Source organism: Phoca vitulina, unplaced genomic scaffold, assembly GCF_004348235.1.
Source record: "Phoca vitulina isolate PV1807 unplaced genomic scaffold, GSC_HSeal_1.0 scaffold40, whole genome shotgun sequence".
In the NCBI taxonomy this organism is placed as follows: Eukaryota; Metazoa; Chordata; class Mammalia; order Carnivora; family Phocidae; genus Phoca; species Phoca vitulina.
In genome coordinates this window covers 21,344,335-21,364,343 of record NW_022589743.1, presented here as the reverse complement: position 1 = coordinate 21,364,343, position 20,009 = coordinate 21,344,335, and the positions used below count along the sequence as shown (strand labels likewise).

At 59.0% G+C, this 20,009-nt stretch overlaps 2 protein-coding genes across 3 annotated transcripts; both read right to left on the bottom strand.

Moving 5' to 3' along the window:
* Positions 1-40: 40 nt before the first annotated feature.
* On the bottom strand, positions 41-8,351 carry TRAF4 (TNF receptor associated factor 4). 2 transcript variants are annotated; one of them, XM_032429119.1, is made up of 7 exons: positions 7,911-8,351; positions 4,571-4,622; positions 3,856-3,960; positions 3,622-3,783; positions 3,358-3,519; positions 3,096-3,251; positions 41-2,845 (listed from the first exon to the last, which is right to left on the bottom strand). In XM_032429119.1, the coding sequence occupies exons 1-7, from the start codon at positions 8,330-8,332 to the stop codon at positions 2,213-2,215; spliced, it is 1,692 nt and encodes a 563-aa protein (XP_032285010.1). In that variant the 5' UTR covers positions 8,333-8,351; the 3' UTR covers positions 41-2,212. The 2 variants fall into 2 exon arrangements, with proteins under 2 accessions (XP_032285010.1, XP_032285011.1); XM_032429120.1 differs by lacking the exon at positions 7,911-8,351 and adding an exon at positions 7,554-7,759.
* A 673-nt stretch (positions 8,352-9,024) lies between these two features.
* Positions 9,025-17,963, bottom strand: NEK8 (NIMA related kinase 8). The gene is made up of 15 exons (XM_032429121.1): positions 17,894-17,963; positions 14,745-14,950; positions 14,285-14,517; positions 13,950-14,081; positions 13,312-13,520; positions 13,125-13,207; positions 12,862-13,043; positions 12,586-12,736; positions 11,813-11,889; positions 11,322-11,439; positions 10,513-10,663; positions 10,112-10,275; positions 9,848-10,006; positions 9,505-9,663; positions 9,025-9,113 (listed from the first exon to the last, which is right to left on the bottom strand). The coding sequence occupies exons 1-15, from the start codon at positions 17,938-17,940 to the stop codon at positions 9,085-9,087; spliced, it is 2,100 nt and encodes a 699-aa protein (XP_032285012.1). The 5' UTR covers positions 17,941-17,963; the 3' UTR covers positions 9,025-9,084.
* Between the last annotated feature and the right edge of the window lie 2,046 nt (positions 17,964-20,009).

Genomic DNA, 20,009 nt, shown 5'->3' with positions numbered 1-20,009 from the left:
CTGTAACATGTGAAGCGGCCCCTCAGATTACTGATGGAGTCGTGAAAGTCCGGTCCCTTTCTGAGCATGCCAGTCTCTGGGGTGCCCTTCAGAGAAGGCGCTTCGCCTCCTTTACCCCATGCCATCCGTGGGAAAGCAAGCCGCCTTCTGCCTGCGTCACATACCTGCGGTCAGCCAAGCTCACACGGCTGCAGAGTAGACCGTGAGGTGAGCCCAGCTCTTGTCTGGCCTCTCCGGGCAGGTGCTTGTGGAATCCAGCTCACATTTTGATGCAAAACCTGGCCCGAGTTGACAAAGCAGTTCTGCCTGCCAGCAGCAGCGCTGGGGGGAGGGGCTCTGGGGCTGACCGCGACACCCACTGTCGCACACAATTCTAGGTGGCACCCTCCGACCTTCCCTGTGAATGCGCCCCCTGGAGTGGTGTGTGGCGGTCCTGCCAGCAGAGGGAGCCCGGAGCCCAAGGGCGGACTGATGCTGGACGGGGGACCCCACCTCTTGTCTGACGCGGGAACTGGGGAGCTGGGGAGCAGGCGTTTGCTAGAGCCCGTGCTTTTCCCTACCGGCTTCCGGACATCACTGTACCAAGATGGTTTAACTGGGGAAGAGGTGCGCTCTGCTTTCTCAGCAAGGCAGCCAGGGCCCCATCTCCGCCTTGGTCAGTGAATTTGACCTTTTGAAGGGTAAGCTGGTGGTTAGTTCCCCAGGCTGGCATTTCTGACTGTCCTGTCCTGTCACCCAACAAGGGCTCTTTTCACCTCAGCCTGTATGTGGGAGAGTGAAGGCAAAAACTACAGCCCTATTAGGTAATAGTTGCCACCCCCCGGTCCTCTTCCCGGGGCCAAGCAAGAAGAGTAAGGGACTTGATGCTGATTGATTGTAAAGTTTACAAGTCTAGGGGAACAGGAGTACTCCCATTTTACCAATAAGACCAACACCCCACATAGCTGAGCAACTTGCCAAAAAGCAAGCACAGCAAGGATCTAAACCCAACTCTACCACCAAAATTAACGGGAGCTATTCTGCCAGGGAGTGCCGGAGCTTCCAACAGAATCCAGGCCTTGTCCCAAACCAGCTGAAAGGTCACTGAGAAGTCAGTTCTCGCCTCTGTTCCTATTTCATCGGCCAAATGTGGATAATCACAGGCACTCACTGAGGCCTGTATGGAAAATAAACAAATACAGATGAGAAAATCCCGGTGCCTTGTACACCTCAAAAGTCCCTTGGCTTAGTCGCTGGGTATGGGCTGGGCACAAGCCTTACGAAGTCTTCACCACAGGCGGCTGATTGGTTTTTTTAGGATGGTGATCAAAGCGATTTCATTTGCCCGTTGTATTAAACAAAGTCATGCCTGTAAAGCGCCTGGCAGTGTCTGCCACGTGATAGCTGTTACCATTAGATCAGGAAAGACCCACCTCGGGCGGAAATACTAGTCTTCGGTGGAGTATGGATGCATCAGGGACTCCAGGCTTGTAAAATGTTCAGAGCCTGCACCTCCCCCATTTAGCCACCAGTGGGCAGCGGCAGGCAACTGCGTCCTGCACAAAGCCTGCTGCAGCTCCTCTGTCGTCCACCGGAGGGCGACCCAGCAGGGCAGAGTGGCAAGAAGCAGCAGCCCGCCTTTGGCCCTGGGCCTTCACAGTTACGCCCAGCCTTCCAGGGCCCTAACCATCCCAGATAAGTCAGGCTGGAACCAAGTTAATAAATACAATTCAGGATTTATTAAAAACCAGGGCTTCCCTGCTGTGCCCTCCTGGCACCAAGTAAATAAATAACCGGAGGGGGCACAGCCAAGGAAAGGGGAAGAGAAATCAGATCTCAAGACAGATTCTTTTAACTACCCCTCACTTTCCCAACTTCCCCCCCCCCCCCCCCTATGGCTCTTGGGACGTAGCACCAGCAGGCACCTCAGTCCCGGGAAGAGTGTGGCCGGCACCAAGGCATGTCTTTCTTCCCTGCCCAGGAGAGGAGACAGACCCTGGGATCACTTGTTTCCAAGCCCTTGATGACCCCAAGACCTGCTCCCGCCCCAGCGGCCAGGGCTGAAGCACCAATAGGAGGCACCTGAGGGTGGTAGGGAAGGTGGGAGGGGGAACAGGAGGACAGAACCTAGGCAGAAGAGGCTGAAAGGGGGTCCGGCCCCCTCTCCGGATTCAGCCAGTTCCTGACTGAGGTCCTATTCCACCCTCCCTTTCTCCGGAAACCCCGTCTGCACTCAGCTGAGGATCTTTCGGGGCAATTCAACAGAGGCACGGATGAAGACGGCGTCATCCCGCACGTAGTTTCGCTTGCGGATATCCTGGTGGGAGATGAACTTGGGATAACCAAAGCCCAGAGAGCTCTCGTCCAGGGAGCCCCGCCAAGTGCCCGGTTTTTGGAAATTCTTCCAGTTTGGGTCGGGGTGAAAGGTCTCAGTGACGTGCTGTGGCTTGGCCAGCCCGGGGTCGCTCTGATCCAGCAGGGAGAAGGTGACACGGCGGGCAAACGGCCACTCAAGGAGATTGTCAAAGGCACCCGGCAGCACGCGGATGTAGAGCGACAGGTGTGTGCCCTCGCCGCTGCCGTTGCCGTTGAGGAATGCGGACACCTGCAACTTGTAGCCATACTTGTGCGTGTAGAAGGCCGGGCTGAAGCACTCGAGGTTGGGCTTGGCTTTGGCTTCCTGGAGCCGCCGGCCGTAGCTGCCGATCTTCCAGATGAGCACGCCGTCGCTGCCCACCGACAGCTCCTCCAGCTCCCGCCGCAGCTCCTGCAGCTCCTGCCGCTGCCGGCTCACCAGGGCGCACATCATGGCCAGGTGGGGCTTCACGCTCTCCTCCACGTGCCGGGCCATCGCCAACTTAGGGCACTGTTGGCAGAGCCCCGGGCCGGGGGAGGAAGGGAGGGCGGTTCTCAGTAGGCGCAGGACCGGGGTGGGGGGGGGGGGGGGGGGCGGGGACAGGGCTGCGGGGCCCCAGCTCTGACCGGGCCGGACAGAGGACACTTAGGAGGCGGCAGCGGCCGGCAGAGGGAAGGACCCAAGGCTTCAGAGCAGCCCGTCTGCACCTGATGCTTCAAGGACCCAGAATGGGGCGGAGGGAAAGCGGAGGGCAGCTCACCCTGTGCTTGCAGCCGGAGTCTTTGAACGGACACAGCACCAGGGCGGTGCTGCAGCTCTCCTTCAGGTGGCCGGGCAGGTCCTCCCGAGCCACTGTGCCCACGCCACACTGGTTGGGGCAGGGCACGGGCAACCTCGGGCACTGGTACTGGTGGCTCTAGGGCCGCAGGGGCCGAGACAGCGGTCAGCAGTCTGACACCCCGCGCCCTGCCCCGCCCCCCGCCCCGCGCCCGCCCCCGCCGCCCGCCCGGGGAGGGCCGCACCTGGATGGTGTCGAAGACGAACTCCTTGGTGCAGTAGGTGCACGGCTGGGTGCGCTTGGGGCACTCGGAGGTGGCGTGCTGGGCCAGCAGCCGCCGCATCATGCGGGCACCGCACTTGTTCTCACAGTACACGCTCTCCTGGGGGCACACGCCCTCGTGGCTCTGCGCAAATGCCCGAGGGGCCGAGCTAAGTGATCCCCGGGGCTCCCGGGTGCCCCGCTCTCCCGCGCCCCTCGGCCAGGCCTCCTCCCCGCCCCCCCTCACCTCAAAGGCCTCCCCACTGAAGTCGCAGCCGCAGAACTCGCACTTGAGGCGCCGCTTGGGGCAGTCGTGCTGCAGGTGGGCAGGCAGGTCCCGGCGGCTGAGCTTGGTGGGGCAGCGGTTGGGGCAGGGGATGACATTGAAGCTGCACGTGTTCAGGTGGCTCTGGGGGGAAAAGAAGCAGTGAGCGCCTGCCAGGAAAGGGGCCGCCCCCCTCGGGCCCCATCAGAGACTCACCTGCAGGTGCCGGAGCGGCCCACTCCAGCGGCAGCCCTCCTCACTGTGGATGCAGCGGATAGCCAGGCCCAGCACCTGGACCTCCAGCTCGGGGTCTGGGTAGATCTGGGTGGACGGGGAGGAACCGCGCAGGGTCAGAGCGTGCTACCGTCCCCAGTTACCAACCCACCCCCACCCCACCCCACCCCACCCCCCACAGGCTAGCTCTACCTTCGAGTCAGTTAACAGGCTCTCTGGAGCTATATTCCCCTCTGTGCCCGGGGATAAAAGGCACAGCAGGTGGTTATCTGCTCCACAGCTGGATACCAGGGTCCCCAACATGCCTGCACATGACACTCCCTTTGGAGTGTCAACCAATCAGCCTGCTCAGTTCCAGGCAGCCCCCACATCCTCTGCTTCCTTCCTCCTGGTAGAGGGGTCCTGGCCGTCAGCCACGGGTATGGCTTGCCACCCGAAGGGGAGGGGAGCACTGCTTTTGGGCACAGAGCAGCTCTGTGCACCCCCACAGGCTGGGCATTGTGCCTGCCCTCCAGGGCAAACACTGGCCTCATTTGCAAACGGGCCCGGTGGGAGGGAAGAGGCCCCCTCTGTGGGGGCACAGGATTCCACAGTACTGGGTTGACATTGGCCCTGAGCCGACTGGCAGCCAGCAACCCCAGCCCCCACCAGGGCAAAAGCCTGTAACCTGGGCCTCTGCCTGGCACTGTGGGCTCACCTTGGCATAGTCCAAAGGAAGTTGGTCCTCAGGGCATTTGAAGACTCCTTCACTGTGAAGGGGGAGCGGACAGGGTCAGGCTCCAGCTATGGGAAGGGAGAACCCAGGCCCCACCCCCCTCCCTCCCTCCCTCCCTGGACCAGTTCTCAGCCAGACCCCAAAAGATCCTAGCTCTTACCCTGGGGAGAGGGGCTCTGGGCCCAGTGGAGGCAGACAGCTGCCTCTGACAGCATGTGGCCAACAGGTGGCAGCTGGTACCCCTCCCCCCCAGGAGGGCAGCCGGACTGGAAAAGGAACAGGACACCTGCCCTCCACCCCTGTTAGTTTTCACTGGCTGGGGGGACAGGGTAGGGGGGGCAGCGATGGGCTGAGATGAAGTGGCAAGGCTGCCCAGCCCCCATTAGCGTTCTTGTCCAAGAACCCAGAGCAAAGGTCAGTCCGGGGCCACTTTACCCCATCCCTTCCCTCCTCCCATGAGGGTGTGTCTTCTAAAGCAAAGAGGACAGGCTCACTCTAAGGCAGTGTTTTACACTCCTATCCAGTCCTAACCACCTCCCTCTGAGAAGGGGCTGCATGCCCCCATTTTGCAGATGAAAGAACTGAGACTCACAGGTAAAGCAGCACCTGGGTGTCTGATTCCACAGCTCAGGTTCTACTACACTGTACACACAAAAAAGAGGCTGGGGCAAGAAAAACCCTCCAGGCAAGCTCAGCCAAGACTCTGGCCACCGCACGGCAGGCGCTGAAAGCTTTCTGACCTTGCACCAATCCCCACCGGGCGGTTAGCACCAAGGAACCTGCTGGCGCACCTCCTTCCACCAACACGGCCTTGCTGACCCTGGCCAGGCCCAGTCACACACACACCTGGCACAACGTGCACAGCCTAGGCAGGGCCAGGGCTCACCCAGTAGGACCGAAGGCCCTCGGGCATGGCATTCCTGGCAGATCTGAGTCAGGCAGGTGGGAGGCAGAAATCAAGGCGGTAGCGGAAGCCACATGACAGCCCTGTCCATGATGGTACTTTATAGGACCTGGGCAGCTCATGCCCCAGGTGCCCAGAAGATTTCTAGCACCCACCTCCCCTGACGCCACTACCACCACTGGCCACGCCACCAATGCCAAGAACAATACATGCCCAGGCACTGAAGAGGTGTGCCCATGCCCATAGGGCAACCAGCCTTCCTGGACCAACCTGAGTAATAGCCCTGGCAGGAATGGGGAAAGAGGGGTGGGCCATGGGGGAGGGGTCTGCTTGGCTGCTTCAGGAATGTGCTGATTTAGTGGTTTGGGAGACAGGGAGGGGACTAAGGCAAGTCCCCAGGCTTCAGGCAGAAGATTAGCCCGAGCAGCTTGGGGCCCAGCCAGGACAAAGGTTCCGCCAGGGCTGTGGACACCCTTGCTTGCAGGGTAGGGGGTGGTGGTGAGGGACAGAGCCTGTTCAACCACTTCTTTCCTTCGGGGGCCTCAGCTGCACAGCTCAGGCGCTGGGGGCGGGGGGGGGGGGGGGGGGGGGGGCGGGGCCCCCCCCCCGGGGGGGGGGGGGGGGCCGGGGCCGGGGGGAGAAAAGGGGGGGGGGGGGGGGGGCTAGGGGGGGGGAGGGGGGGTTTTCCGGGGGGGGGGGGGGCAGAAGCCGGGGAGAGGGGCAGAGGAGGAGGTGGAGGGAAACGGCCTGACAGCCCCCTCCCCTGCTCCCTCGGAGGCAGTAAGGGTGGGTCAGCTGGGAGGGGGTAGGGGCTCAGCTGGCCTCATCTGGAAACCAGAGGGCCGGGGAAGGGCACCGCGGCAGACAATGGGGCTGTGTGTAGGGGAGTCTGTGTGTACACTGGAGGGAGGAGGGAGGAGGGTGAGGGAAAAGGAGGAGGGGGTGGCCTAGCAGCTCTCGCAGGAGCATATGTGAGGGCAGGAGCCGGCCCAGGCTGTGGGGAACTGAAAACAAAGGGCCTGCTGAGATTTCCGCCAGCGGGGGGCTTCGGAGCGCCGAGAGAGGGAGCGCGCCGAGAGAGGGAGCGGGGAGCACTGAAGGCAGGAGCCCCGAAGTGCTCCCTGCCTGCGCCCCTAGCTCCCCCCTCAGCAAACAGCCTCCAGCCAGGCGGCAGTGGCTGACCCAGCTTTCCCCTGTGCTCTTGGGCCACGACCTCCCCAGGAGTGGGGGCTCCCTCATCTCGCCCCCCCACACCCGGGCCTGAACAGTTCCCAGCAAAAGAGTTTAGATTCAGGACACCGCAGAGCGCCCAGAACTCAAGAGATGCCCCAGAGCCAAGGGGTCACCTGGATCCCTGGTTCAGTAACACCCAGGGTGCGACCCCCTCCGTCACGATTTCCGGACCACTCTTGGTACTCAAGATCCCCAGGGGCAAGGAGGGACACCGAGCGGTCCCACTGCTTCAGGGGCGATCTGTAGCGTCACAGTCCTCCCTCTGTTGTACGACCAAAAGCAGCCCGGGCTTAAATCCCAGTTCAGCCTTTAAGTAATTGTGTGACCCTGGGCAAGTCGCAGCCTTTCTTTGAATCTCTCCTTTCACCATCTGTGAAATGGGAGAACAATAGCTGCCGTTCTCGGATCGTTCTTAGGATCAGAACAGATTAGATGGGCAGAAACTCCAGAGGCTTAAGGTACTGTGCGGGACAGAGAGTTCTGTCCTCCTCTTCCCGTACGGATTCGAAGTTCAAGGATGAGGCCGCTCCGGCTTTCAGGTGAGGGGGAGGGCCTGCCACGGGTCAGGAAGGGCGTGTTCTCCCACCTCCACCCCTCGGTCAGGCACCGAATTCTTCCGTAGGGCCCCGGGACCCTTCGGATTAGTGCTTGGAGTCCTCCCTCGGGGCCTGACGTCACCGCCGCCCCGTGACGTCACGGTGGGCGCCCCTGAGGTCACAGAGCCGCGGCGCAGACAAAGGCCCGGCGTGCCTCCGGCCTGGGCCCCTCCCCACGCGCCGTCCCCCCTCGCCACGGCCACGGCCGTCCCCCGCTCCCCCCGGCCCGCACCTGAGGAACTCCTGCAGGCAGGTGTCGCAGAAGCGGTGGCCGCAGGTAGAAACCTGCACCGGCTCGCGCATGGGCTTCCCGCACAGCGGGCACAGCAGCCGCCGCTTGGGCTTCTCCAGGAACTTGTAGTCGAAGCCGGGCATGGCGGGCGGGCGGGCGAGCGGCGGGCACGGGCAAGCGGGGCCGGGCACGCGGCGGCCCCACAGCCCGCGCCTCGCTCCGGCCGCGCTCCCGGCTCCGGGCGGCGCCGACTGGCGGCCGCGGCCTGCGCCCAGGCCCCCGAGCCCGCCCGCCGGAAGAGGGGGTGGAGCCGCGCCCGCGCGGTCCTAGCACCCACCGCACCCAGCTCCCACCCACCTCGCGGGCTCGCGGCGTCGGGGTCGGCGGACCGCCAGCCTGGCGCCCTCCACCGAGCGCGGGCTCCTCTCTCCTTTTCGGAAGAGATCGTGGCTCCGCTTCTCCCCGGGGCCGGGGGCGCCCTGACCCTGGATGGGCCGGAGGGCCCCGGCGGCCGGGCTGGGCCGCGCCACAAAGGTTCGCTTCTCCAGAGTCAACAGCTCGGTCTCGGGGGGCCACGTGTCGCCCCAGTGCCCGGGACTCCAGCTTGCAGGTGCTAGGCAGCTGAAGTCTGGCAACCAGATCTGGGGAGCTGGGCTGGCGCGGGGAAGCCGAGCTGGGCGCTGGGCCAGAGGAACCTCGGCCCCAGCCTCAGGCTGCGCCCACATTCCTCCCTGGACCGCGGCCCTGCCCAGCCCTGGGGTGTCGGGCCGCCACCCCATCCCCCCCGAAGAGACCACATTCTAGGCAGGCAGCTGATGTTTTTATTGGCGCGATTTCCCAGTCATCTGGAAAACTGGTCTGGCCCAGCCAGCTACCCTTTCTCCCAACCTGCTTTGGGGGAATGGCTGGGGTGAGGGCAACCTTCAGCAGGGATCCCCCTCTGCAGTAGACACTTTGGTGCCCTTGCAGGTGCACTCCCAGTCCGCTCGGAAGTTGTGCAGCACATCTATGCCTCGGGTTCTCGGAGCGGGGGTGGGTGGGGAAGCTCCCTGTTCCAGGCAATGCAGAAGCCAGGCTGCCAGAATGGCCAGTCCAGGCAGGATGGGGCTTGCCCTGCTCCAGAGCACTGAGCTGCTATCCCAGGGGGCACCAGCGGCTTATTTTCTAACTGGGCTGGGGAAAGGACAGGGTCTGGGTGGAGCCACAGCTGCCTCCAGCTTTTTTCTGCCAAGACTCTGGAGGCCACCCTGCTTCGGAAGGTTGGGTCGGCTTTCCGACTCTAGCCAGTCTGGACCCTGGGGACACCAACTTAAGAGGGGTGGGGAGAGAAAAGAGAGATACTGGGGGAACGGGGTGGGTTGAGGTTTATGGGTCCAGGGCCAAAGGAGAGTGGCCGCTTGCCTGGTTCTTCTGCCACACTGAGGACCCTCCAGGGGGCTGCGGGGACAGTCTTGCTGCAAGCAGCTGCAGTCTTCAAGCACGGTCGGAGGAGCAGCAACATCAGGGTGGTCCAGGGGTGTATCTAGGTGCCTCACGGGGGAATCGGCTCATCCGTAACCGCTGCGGGGTACACACGAGAAAGCCCTGCGGCCGCCCTGAGGGCAGTGCCTCCAGCGAGGGATACCCACCTCCGCTCCCACTCCCACACGGGGCCCTGGACTCCGGACCCTGACTGGCCAGAAACAGAGGTGCCAACTAAATGGGATTGGGGGTAGGACAAAGAATGCCTTTGGGCCCCGGCAAGCACTGGGAACAGCCTTTCAGAAGGGCTGACTGACTCCCTTGCCCTCCCCAGGCAGGAAGCTGTCTTACCCTGCAGCTTCTGCTTTCATTTATCTGGGGGCTTAAGATGCTTTTAGTGCTTTGGGCTGTGACCACTGGGGGATGGGAGCGTGGGCAGGGACGCGCTGGATTAACCCTTGTGGATGTGAGGCGGAAAGTTACAACTCACTGCGGACTGCCAGGAGAGTGTTTCCATGGCAACACGACACAGAAGTCACTGTGTAGGGGTGTGTCTCATCCAGCTGCACTGGCCGAGGGAGTCCAGCATCCTCATCCCTTCTTCCTAGTCGACCTCGGGCCCCTTTGCCCCAAGAGTACACTTCACCCTCTGCCAAAGAGAATCCCAAGGACGGAAATAGGAGGACACAGCTTAGCAAGCAGCTACCCTCCTGGATTGCCGTACTGGCCCCAGTAGGAGGTTCAGGAGCCCTGAGCAGGATACTCCCCCCACCCCCGACTCATGGGCCTGCCAGCACCCCTGTCTGCCCCCATTGTGCCCACTAATCAATCACCTGCCCCAATGGCTACAGTGAACGCATCCCCACAGGCCACCATTGCTATCTTGATATTCTGCAGGCCTTGGACTTGACAGGGTGCCCTGCTGACCCGGCGGGCACTGGTGCCCAACTGCCCATGCTGATTGCTGCCGAATGTATAGCAGTCACCAGACGCTGCAGGGGAGGAAAGAGGAGAGGAAGGAAAGGGGTGCCTCAGCTGAGATCCCGAGGAGGCCAGGACAGTCGACCTGCGGCCTCCTGTGCCCGGGTCCTACTCACCAGTCACCGCAGCTGAATGAGCAGTGCCCAGGTCCACACTGAGCAGGGGCTCCTGGTCGAGGGGTGCAGAACCTAGTGGTGTGAAGCTCAGGGCCTCCTCCACCTGCTGGTGGGGGGCAGGCTCCTCCCCCAGGGAGAGGTGGTCCAGGCCCAGCTTGTTGAACCTTGAAGGTGGAGCCAGAAGCCAAGTCTGACTGACGGTTTGCATAGACCCGACTGACCCCACCAATCTGGGCAAGAGCTGGTCCCTAGGGGACAGATCCCACCCTGGATTGAACCCAGCAGCGCTCTCAACCCCACCCTCAGTTTGGACCCTCGGTGGAAGGGAGGCCATGACAGATGGAGCATTAGCGGCCAGGGAGGGGGAGTGGCAGGCTGGTCACGCCAGGGGACCCATTCACCTGTTACTCCCACAGGCCAGGGCTCGACCAGGGACAGTGAGGATCATGGAGGAGTCAATGCCACATACCACCCGCTGGGCTTCCTGTCCTAGGGGCATGGACACCTGCTGGGGGCTGCTGTGGGACTCCCTGGTGCCCAGTCCCAGCCGGCCTACAAGGAGAAACCAGGATGGGGCTAGTCTGGGTTTTAGCGCTGGTGATGCCAGGATGAGGAGCAGCCACGGAGAGGAGGTAACCTCGTGAGTGAAGGCTGTGCCCTCAGCCGGAAATACCTAACCTTGGGCCCTCTGTGGCCAAAATCCTACTCCTCCTTATGGCGCTGTTCACGTGCCAACTCTGTCTCCTCCAGGCACGTCCCATGCCATTCCTTGGGTTCCCACGTCTCTGGACCCTGAGGGGAGCCCTGATGCTGTCTCTCTTTTATTGCAGGGAGATGTCATCCCTCCCCCGTCTAGAGTGAGCCTGCCAGGAGGACAGAAACCCCATGTAAGTCCTCTCTGGTTTCAAATGCCTAGCATGACATCTGACCCAGAGAGGGCCACCATAAGTACTGTCGGATGAACGAGATCTCTCATTATGTCGTAAGCACCTGAAGGAAGGGACTCCTGTTCATATTGTCTCTGCACCCAGCACAAGGAGGGGCTCCTACTAGATGTGCAGTAAAGTTTTGTTAAATCAAGAAATGAGTGGAATTGGAAGAGAAAGGAGGGAGAAGGGGCCATGGGGTGGAAGGCGGGTATGAAGAGGAACCAGTCCCAGTCAGGCATGTGAGATGGAGCCTAGAGCCTGGAACAGGGCGGAGGGCTTACCACCGTCGCCGCGGCCCCACGCAAAGAGTTCTCGCTCAGTGGACAGGGCCAGCACGTGGGACGCCCCACAGGCCACCTGCACCATCTCGTAGCCCAGCAGCGCCTCCACAATGGTGGGCTAGAGAGAGAGGGGAAGCGAGAGAGACGAGGTAAGGGGCCTGGACCAGCTGCCTGGCCTCAGCATCCCGTGGAGGGACGAAGAAGTTGGAGGCTGCAAATTCTCATGAGACAGCTGTGTCTTTAACTGCCACACACACCCCTGCCACACACACACTCTCTCTCACACACACACACACACTGCAACCACTGGGGAAAAGCCTGGTCTTTCTGTACTTCCCCTGGTGTTGCCCAGAACAGGTGCAGCCTGGGAGCTAGAGGGACCTATGGCTGCTGGGGATCCCCGGCCTCCAACTCCAGTGTCAGCTGTCAGATGCGGGCTCCTTGCCATCTCCCCACTTCCACCTCCTCCCCAAGGTACCTGCAGCACCCACCTGGCTGAGGTCATTGAGGCTGCCATGGCCTAGGCACCCATTGCTGCCACTGCCAAAGGTCATGATGATACCTCGGTCTGCAGAGGGAGTTGGTGAAGAAAGAGAAGGGAGAGAGGTTGGGCTGTTTTTCCAAAGAGGCCAGTCCATGGGTTGGAGGAGCAAGAAGTTGGAAGCAAAGTCTGGAAGAATGGGACAAGAGGCAGAAAAGGACAGGCAGGGTGTCTCTTCGTGGGAGTTTGGACAAGTGACAGCCTCTGAGTTTATTTTTATTTTTTAAGATTTTTTATTTATTTATTTGACAGAGACACAGTGAGAGAGGGAACACAAGCAGGGGGAGTGGGAGAGAGCGAAGCAGGCCTCCCACCGAGCAGGGAGCCCGATGCGCAGGGCTCGATCCCAGGACCCTGGGATCATGACCTGAGCCGAAGGAAGACGCTTAACGACTGAGCCACCCAGGCACCCCACCTCTGAGCTTTAGATCGGAGCTTTCCCCATCTGTCACTGAGCCTCCCTCAAATGAGGATAATATACAGTAACTACCTGGCCAGGACTATTGTGAAGGGTAAAGGAGATTGTGTAAGTAAAGTATCTCTCTCTCTCTAAAAATTATAAATACATCTTTAAAAAATAATAATAATAAAGCAGCTGGTGCAGGCTAACGAGTAGAGAGGAGCATTAAGGAGTGACCAAACGACAACCAACGAGGGGAGTTGCTCTGGGGGGCCTTCTGAGACACTGTGGGATGCCCCAGGATAGTCCCCTGCTGGACTCACCGGTCAGGCAGGCTGTGAAGAGGTCCCCGCAGGCCACATGCTTGATAGTCACGCCCGACTGGCCCTCCAGGAAACGGGAGACGAACTGGGGCAGCTGCTGCTCCACGGCCCCCGGCAGGAGGGCGCCCCCTCCGGCGCCTAGGGGTGGGGCCTGCGGGAGGCCGGGAGGGCGTGGGCGGCGCCTGAGCGGCCCCTCCGGCCCCGCCTCCCGGCCCCGAGCATCAGCCGGCCCCGAGCATCAGCCGCCCCCCACCCCCCGCCCCCCAGCCTGCTCACCTCCCACAGGATGAGGCGCCCCGAACGCGTGACGCCCGCCTTCTGCGTGCGTCCGGCTGCCACCTGGACCACTTCTGTGTTGAGCATCGGCAGCCGCAGCGGGGCGCTGAGCCCGCCGCCCCACGCGTACACGGACGACAGCGGTGGCGGAATGGCCGGCCGTGGGGGTCCCCGGGGTATGCCTGCGGGACAGCGCGTCGAGCCGATTAAACTGGTGGGAATGGCTTGGCGTCAGGGGGCACCGGCAGTCGGCTCTGACTTACCCCTGCAGCGGGCGCCAGTGCTCCTGCTCCCTGTGCTGCCGCCGGGGGCCATGGGTGGCCCAGGGACCAGGGACTTCTCTGCCCTGTGGGTCAGACGGGGGCTTCAGGACACGAACCATTCCTGGCACCCCCGCACGCAGGCTTACTGTGCTCCCCCTGGGGCCCCGCCCCCACTCCCTGCACAGGCCTCCTCATGCGGACACTGCCCAAGTCGGTGTGAAGGTTGAGGAGCGCGCGGATGCAGAGGGGCTGTGCCATGATGTGGCTGAGCGGCGGCCGCCGGGAGGGCTCCAGGCTGAGCAGACTGAGCACGAGCTGGCGCAGCTCAGGGCTGTACCGGTCAGAGATGGGTGCAAAGGTGCCACTCATGATCTTCAGCACCAGCGCTGGCAGGTTCTGTGGAAGCACGGAGAGGGAGGGTGGCCAGAGCCTGGGCCAGGCTCTTGGGAGGCAGCACCTCCCGCCTCCAGGTCTAATGGGGTGGTCAGAGCAGAGCCCCGCACTCAGAACTTGCAGTCTGACCAGGGGACTCCCAGTGAGAGGAACTCCTCATAGGAGAGCTGCAGCTATGTCCTCAGAAACCTTAGGGGGTTGGGAGAACTCACATCTTGCCCTTAGGAGGGTCCCTAATCTGGTGCCCTCAGGAGTCCTCGGTTTCATGGGGGACCCAAGCCTGAGGGAAGCCACAGCCCTGAGGTAATCTACCAGCCTGATGAGGGAAACAACTCAGCCAAAAGAGAAGAAACACAGAAGTGGCTGGAGCCAAGGACTTCCAGGGGAGGGAGATAGACATTTCCCAATTGTCTCTTTGGGGGTATAACTCACCGCAGCTTCAAAGGCCCTCTTGAGACTGGCCAGCTCATAGAGGACACAGCCCAGGGCCCAGATGTCACTCTTCTGGTTGTAAGGCTTGCCCTCACACAGTTCAGGGGAGATGTAGCATGGGGTGCCCACCACCTGCAGGAGGGAAGCGGATATTATTATAGCTCAGGGGAGGGAAGGCCCTGTCCAAGGCCCACCGGAGACTGCTTCTCCCTGCGGGACCACCCAGCCAGGGGCTAAGGGGCCAAGGTCTTGGGGAGGGAGGGGGTTGGGATGCAGAGTGAGCCTTGGCCCTCAAAACCTCCAGCACCCTTGAAGTCCCCTCTGTGCCCAGGCACCGTGTAGGCCTTGCTCTTGCTACTAAGGATCTTGGAGATGCCGAAGTCACCAATCTTGACAACCATGCGGTGTTTGTCAAGAAGGATGTTTTGAGTCTTGAGGTCCCGGTGCAGGATGAGATGGGTGTGCACGTGATGCAGCGCGAGCAGGATCTGCACAAAGAAGTGTAGGATGGTCTCCTCCTCCAGCAGGGAATTACAGCGCTTTTGGATGAACTCAGCCAGGGTGCCGCCTGCAGCCACAAGGAACTAGTTAAGCTCTAGGCTTTCCCATGCTTGGCACTCTCCTGCTGAGAAACTACCAGCCCAGACAGGGCAAGAGCCTGCCAGCCTCACACAACTCTATACCTCTGACCCTCAGTCCAACCTGTTCTGAGGAGGAAAGCTGGCTGATCTGTATCTGTCTGTTCCAGAGATGAGAGGCCCTTGGAGCCAGGCCAATGCAAGGAGGCTGGCCCACCTGGTGCGTATTCCATGGCAATCATGAGGGCCTTGTCCTCCAGGAAGTTCTCATAGTACTCAATGACATTGGGGTGGTTGAGGAGCTTGAGGACCTGGCACTCATTTTGGGCTGCCTGCCGCTCTTCTTTGGTCATCTGCTCCACTGGGATCTGCTTGATGATCACCAGCTTCTGGTCAGCCTTGCGCAGGCACAGGTGCACAATCCTGGGGACACAGAGCACAGGGGTAGGTCCCAGCTGAGCCTCCAGCCACATATCAGGCAGGGCAGACCTGGTCACTGGATGTTCCTTAGGAGAGGGGAAATAGGCACAGAGACTAAGAGGTCAGCTAACTAAATGTGCAGAACACCGAGTTTAAGAACAGGAAGAACTAGGGTGCCTGGGTGGCTCAGTTGGTTAAGCGACTGCCTTCGGCTCAGGTCATGATCCCGGAGTCCCAGGATCGAGTCCCGCATCGGGCTCCCTGCTCGGCGGGGAGTCTGCTTCTCCCTCTGACCCTCCTCCCTCTCATGCTCTCTGTCTCTCATTCTCTCTCTCTCAAATAAATAAATAAAATCTTTAAAAAAAAAAAAAAAGAACAGGGAGAACTAACCACAAACACTGTGTGAGACCTTGGGCAAGTCATTTAACCTGAGGCACAGTGAAGTTAGTCTTGATCTTCCTAAGTTCCCATAGACTTTGGAGTTAACTGCCTGGGTTCAAATTCTGGCTCCTCCTCTTACTACTTACCTGGTTTGGGATTATATGACATTTTCATCTGGAAAACAGAATCAATTTCCCTGGGTTGTTGAGAGGATCAAATGAGAAAATGCATGTAAGGCACTTAGCATGGTGCTTGGCACATAAAAACTGCTCTATGCGTGGAAGCTGGTCATACTATTATTTTCTTTTCTTTTTCTTTTATTTATCTATTTATTTTATATTTTATTTATTTGACAGCGAGAGACACAGCAAGAGAGGGAACACAAGCAAGGAGAGTGGGAGGGGGAGAAGCAGGCTTCCCGCGGAGCAGGGAGCCCGATGCAGGGCTCGATCCCAGGACCCTGGGATCATGACCTGAGCCGAAGGCAGATGCCCAATGACTGAGCCATTCCAGGCGCCCCTCTTTTTTTTTTTTTTAAAGATTTTATTTATTTTTTTGACAGAGAGAGACAGCGAGAGAGGGAACACAAGCAGGGGGAGTGGGAGAGGGAGAAGCAGGCTTCCCGCCGAGCATGGAGCCCGATGCGGGGCTCGATCCCAGAACGCTGGGATCATGACCTGAGCCGAAGGCAGACGCTTAACGACTGAGCCATCCAGGCGCCCCCATACTATTATTTTCTTCCAACTCTGGTCAGTGGCCATAAACGCAGAGTCCTTGTTCTCCTTCACAACTATATCCCCAGAGCAGAGACCCGTATTTAGCACATAGTAGGAGCTCAATGAGTATCTGCTGAATGAATGGAGTGTAAGGTGATCATCTAAGTATCAAATTTATATTTCCAACTCAAACCTCTCCTCTGAGCCCCAGACTCACACATCCAACTACCTGCTTTGCTTTCTACCTGAATGGCTTCCAAGCATCCTAAATTTTTTTTTAAAAGATTTTATTTATTTATTTGTCAGAAAGCGAGAGCAAGAGTGAACAGCACAAGCAGGGGGAGCTGCAGGCAGAGGGAGAAGCAGGCTCCCCGCTGAGCAAGGAGCCCGATGCAGGACTCGATCCCAGGACCCTGGTTTCATGACCTGAGCGGAAGGCAGCTGCCTAACCGACTGAGCCACCCAGGCATCCTGCATCCTAAATTTTAAGAAATTCAAAATAAAACTTTTTTTTTTTTTAAAGATTTTATTTATTTATTTGAGAGAGAGAGAATGAGAGAGAGCACATGAGAGGGGGGAGGGTCAGAGGGAGAAGCAGACTCCCTGCTGAGCAGGGAGCCCGATGCGGGACTCGATCCAGGGACTCCAGGATCATGACCTGAGCCGAAGGCAGTCGCTTAATCAACTGAGCCACCCAGGCGCCCCTCAAAATAAAACTTTTGATTTCTGCCCCCAAACCCTTTCCTTCCTCAGTCTCTTCCATCTCAGTTACTGACACCACCATTAAAGTCAGACACCTGAAAATCATGCCAAAATCTTTCCTTCATTTCACACTAACATATCGGTAAATCCTGTTTCCACCTCCAACATATTATGAACTCAACCATCTCTGACCTCTGCTATAACCCTTGACCAAATCATTATTTCTTGCCTAAAGTACTGCAATAGCCTTTAAAATGGTGCCTTTCACTTCTGTCATCCTCAAATCTAAGTTCCACACAGCAGCCAGAGTGACATTTTAAAAATGCAAATCATATCAGGACCATTCATTCTGCTTAAACCCCTTCCCTTTTACACTTCAAATAAATTCAACCTCTTTACCTCAGCCTATTAGGCCATCATCTGTCCTCTGTGACAATCACATTTTATACCATTCTTCATATATATATGTGTGTGTATATATACATATATACACACACATATATATATCATTCTTTACCTACTACATACTACATGACCACTACATTCCAACTTCACCAGTCTTTTTCTCAGTTCCTTGAATACTCTGAATTCTTTCCCGCATGCGGATATGCTGCTTCCTCTGCCTGGAAAGCTCTGCCTTCACCTTCGGATTTCTGGTTTTCATTCCTCAAGTCTTGGCTTTAAACTTCACCTCTCAGAGAAATTTTCCTTGACCCCCTCCCCAAATAAGTACCCCCGCTGGATGCCACGCTCGCAGCTTGTTAATAACTGCTTTAATATCTTGTTTATTGTATTATTTTACTACAGTCTGTAAGCTCCGAGAGGGAAAAGACCACGCCTATTTTGGTCTTTACTGTACAGTCGGCGCCGAGAGCCTGACCGGTATAGTTGGCGCTCAATCTTTGTTGAATGAATGAGTCAGGAATCAAAGAACGCAACGCTGAGGCGGCGCACAGGCTTGTCGGGGGCGGGACCTCGTTAGAGGCGGAGTCTCCCAGCTGGGCCCGGGACCGGAAGCCTGGGCGGGGCTTTCCGAGTGGGCGCTCACGCGTCGGGGCGCGGCTAACAGGGCAGCGAATTCGCGGTCAGAGTTGGGGCTCATTTTCCCTCTCCCCGACCAATTTCCTTCCCCAGATCCCTGGCTCACCCGAAGGCACCTCTCCCCACCACTCGGATCCGCTCGTACTTCTCCATCTCATTTCTGAGTCACATTTCCGGAACCCCCCACACCCAGGCGCGGCGCGTGCGCGGACCCGCCCACTCTAGGGCCACGCCCCCTACGCTGCAAGATAATGGCGGGGCGGAGCAAGTGAGATTGGTGTCGGTTTCAGCTCTGCATCTATCTTGTGCTGTTTTTACCCAGTCCTTGCAGCCCCCGCCCACAGTTGCTTTTTCAGAGTCCCAGAAATGGGGTTTTATGCCAGTTCTTGGCGCGCTTGGCAGGTAGAACGGTACCAGCCATTCCCTACACACGTGTTCGCATCCGGCCCTCACAAAACTTCCTTAGAGCGGAGGGGTGCCCTGCACAACCAGTGAGGGTGAAAAGCAAGGGCCAATCTCTCTCAGCCCACTTTAAAGATTTTATTTATTTGAGACAGAGAGAGAGAGCAGGAGAGGGGGGAGAGGAAGAGGCAGAGGGAGAAGCAGATTCCCCGCTGAGCGGGGAGCCCCAGCGGGGCTCCACCCCAGGACCCTGAGATCATGTCCTGAGCCGAAGGCAGGCGCCCCTCTCCCCCCGACTTCTTTTTTTTTTTTTTTTTAAGATTTTATTTATTTATTTGAGACAGAGAGAATGAGAGAGAGAGCACATGAGAGGGGGGAGGGTCGGAGGGAGAAGCAGGCTCCTTGCTGAGCAGGGAGCCCGATGCGGGACTCGATCCAGGGACTCCAGGATCATGACCTGAGCCGAAGGCAGTCGCTTAACCAACTGAGCCACCCAGGCGCCCTCCCCCCGACTTCTTTGCGCACTAGTGACACTATTTGGGAAGGAGAGAGCGGATTCTCATTGGCACGCAAATGATAAACAGCCAAAACTGTACCGAGAGTGTCAGCACTCTCGGTCTGTGGGGCAGGGGGCAGGGTTAGTTTCGTGTTTGCCTAGGGAGGGACCGGGGAAACAGCAAGCCGTGCACATGGATTCACCTAGGGAGGAGGAGACTCCAGGCTGTCCCAACAAGTGAGCACCGCTCTCGTCATCACTACCCACCCCCCCGCCCTGCACACACACAACTTTGCCGCAGGTAATCCGTCTTCAACGCTCAACTATAGGGAGAATCTCCTTTGGGGATTAGATGAGAGGGAAGTGGACCACTATCTGAAAGCATCAGAGAGAGGAGGGAGGAGAGCTGTTTGACCGATGTGGGTTCAAGGCTTCTGTCTAAACGTAGGGGGCTGGTTAGTACGATTGTCTAGGGTTTTGACCGGAAGTGAGTTTAATTCCTGTTGTCTCCCTGTGCCTCCTGCTCTGTGCGAGCTCCATAAAAGCTCAGTTAAGGAGCGAGAGGATGGTGATTAGCAAAGAGACAGCGTCCCTATTTCTGAGCGAGTGAGGAAAGGAGTGTTTATGTTCTGTCCCGCCCCACCACTCAAAAGGGTACTCAAACCTGCCCACGTGGAAAGACCACTAGAGGGGCCCCACGAGGGGCCCTCGGTCGCTGGCTCAGGCTTTTGTTGGCTGATGAACAAAGCTGCCCTGTGAGCAAAGGGAAGCGCAGAGGGGAAAAGCCACACAACAAGGGACACTCGTGCTCTCACCTGGAAACCAATCGGGCCGTGGTTGACCCAGGAGCCCCACAGGGGTTAATATGTAACCTTGGAACCATCAAGGGAGGCAAATACCCAAACCTCTTGGTCCCTCTAGCTTTCCCTCCCTCTCGCAGCATCTTTTCCCTAGCCCCGCCTCCCCCCTCCCCCCACTACCATCCTCTCTTCTACCACCACCCCCAGCCTCGGGTCCTCAGCCTTTTCCCCTTTCGCACCTCGCGTGTTAGGAGGCGGGAGGGGATCCCGCGCCAAGATGGGGATAGGCTGACACCTAGTGACCACGAGCTGCAACTACTCCAGGCCACTGTCCTGAAGAGTAAGGGTCACCCCAGCAGCCCGGGCAAATCCGCGGTCTTCCTCCTGCCAGCCTCCAGGGAGCCAGGAGAAGAGCTGGGACTGTCTGAGGGAGTACTGTGACAGCCGCTCGGCCCCAGCAGCCCAAGAGCGGGCTGGGAAGAAGGGTGATGGATTAGTCGACCCTTTCTAGGCACCAAGTCGAT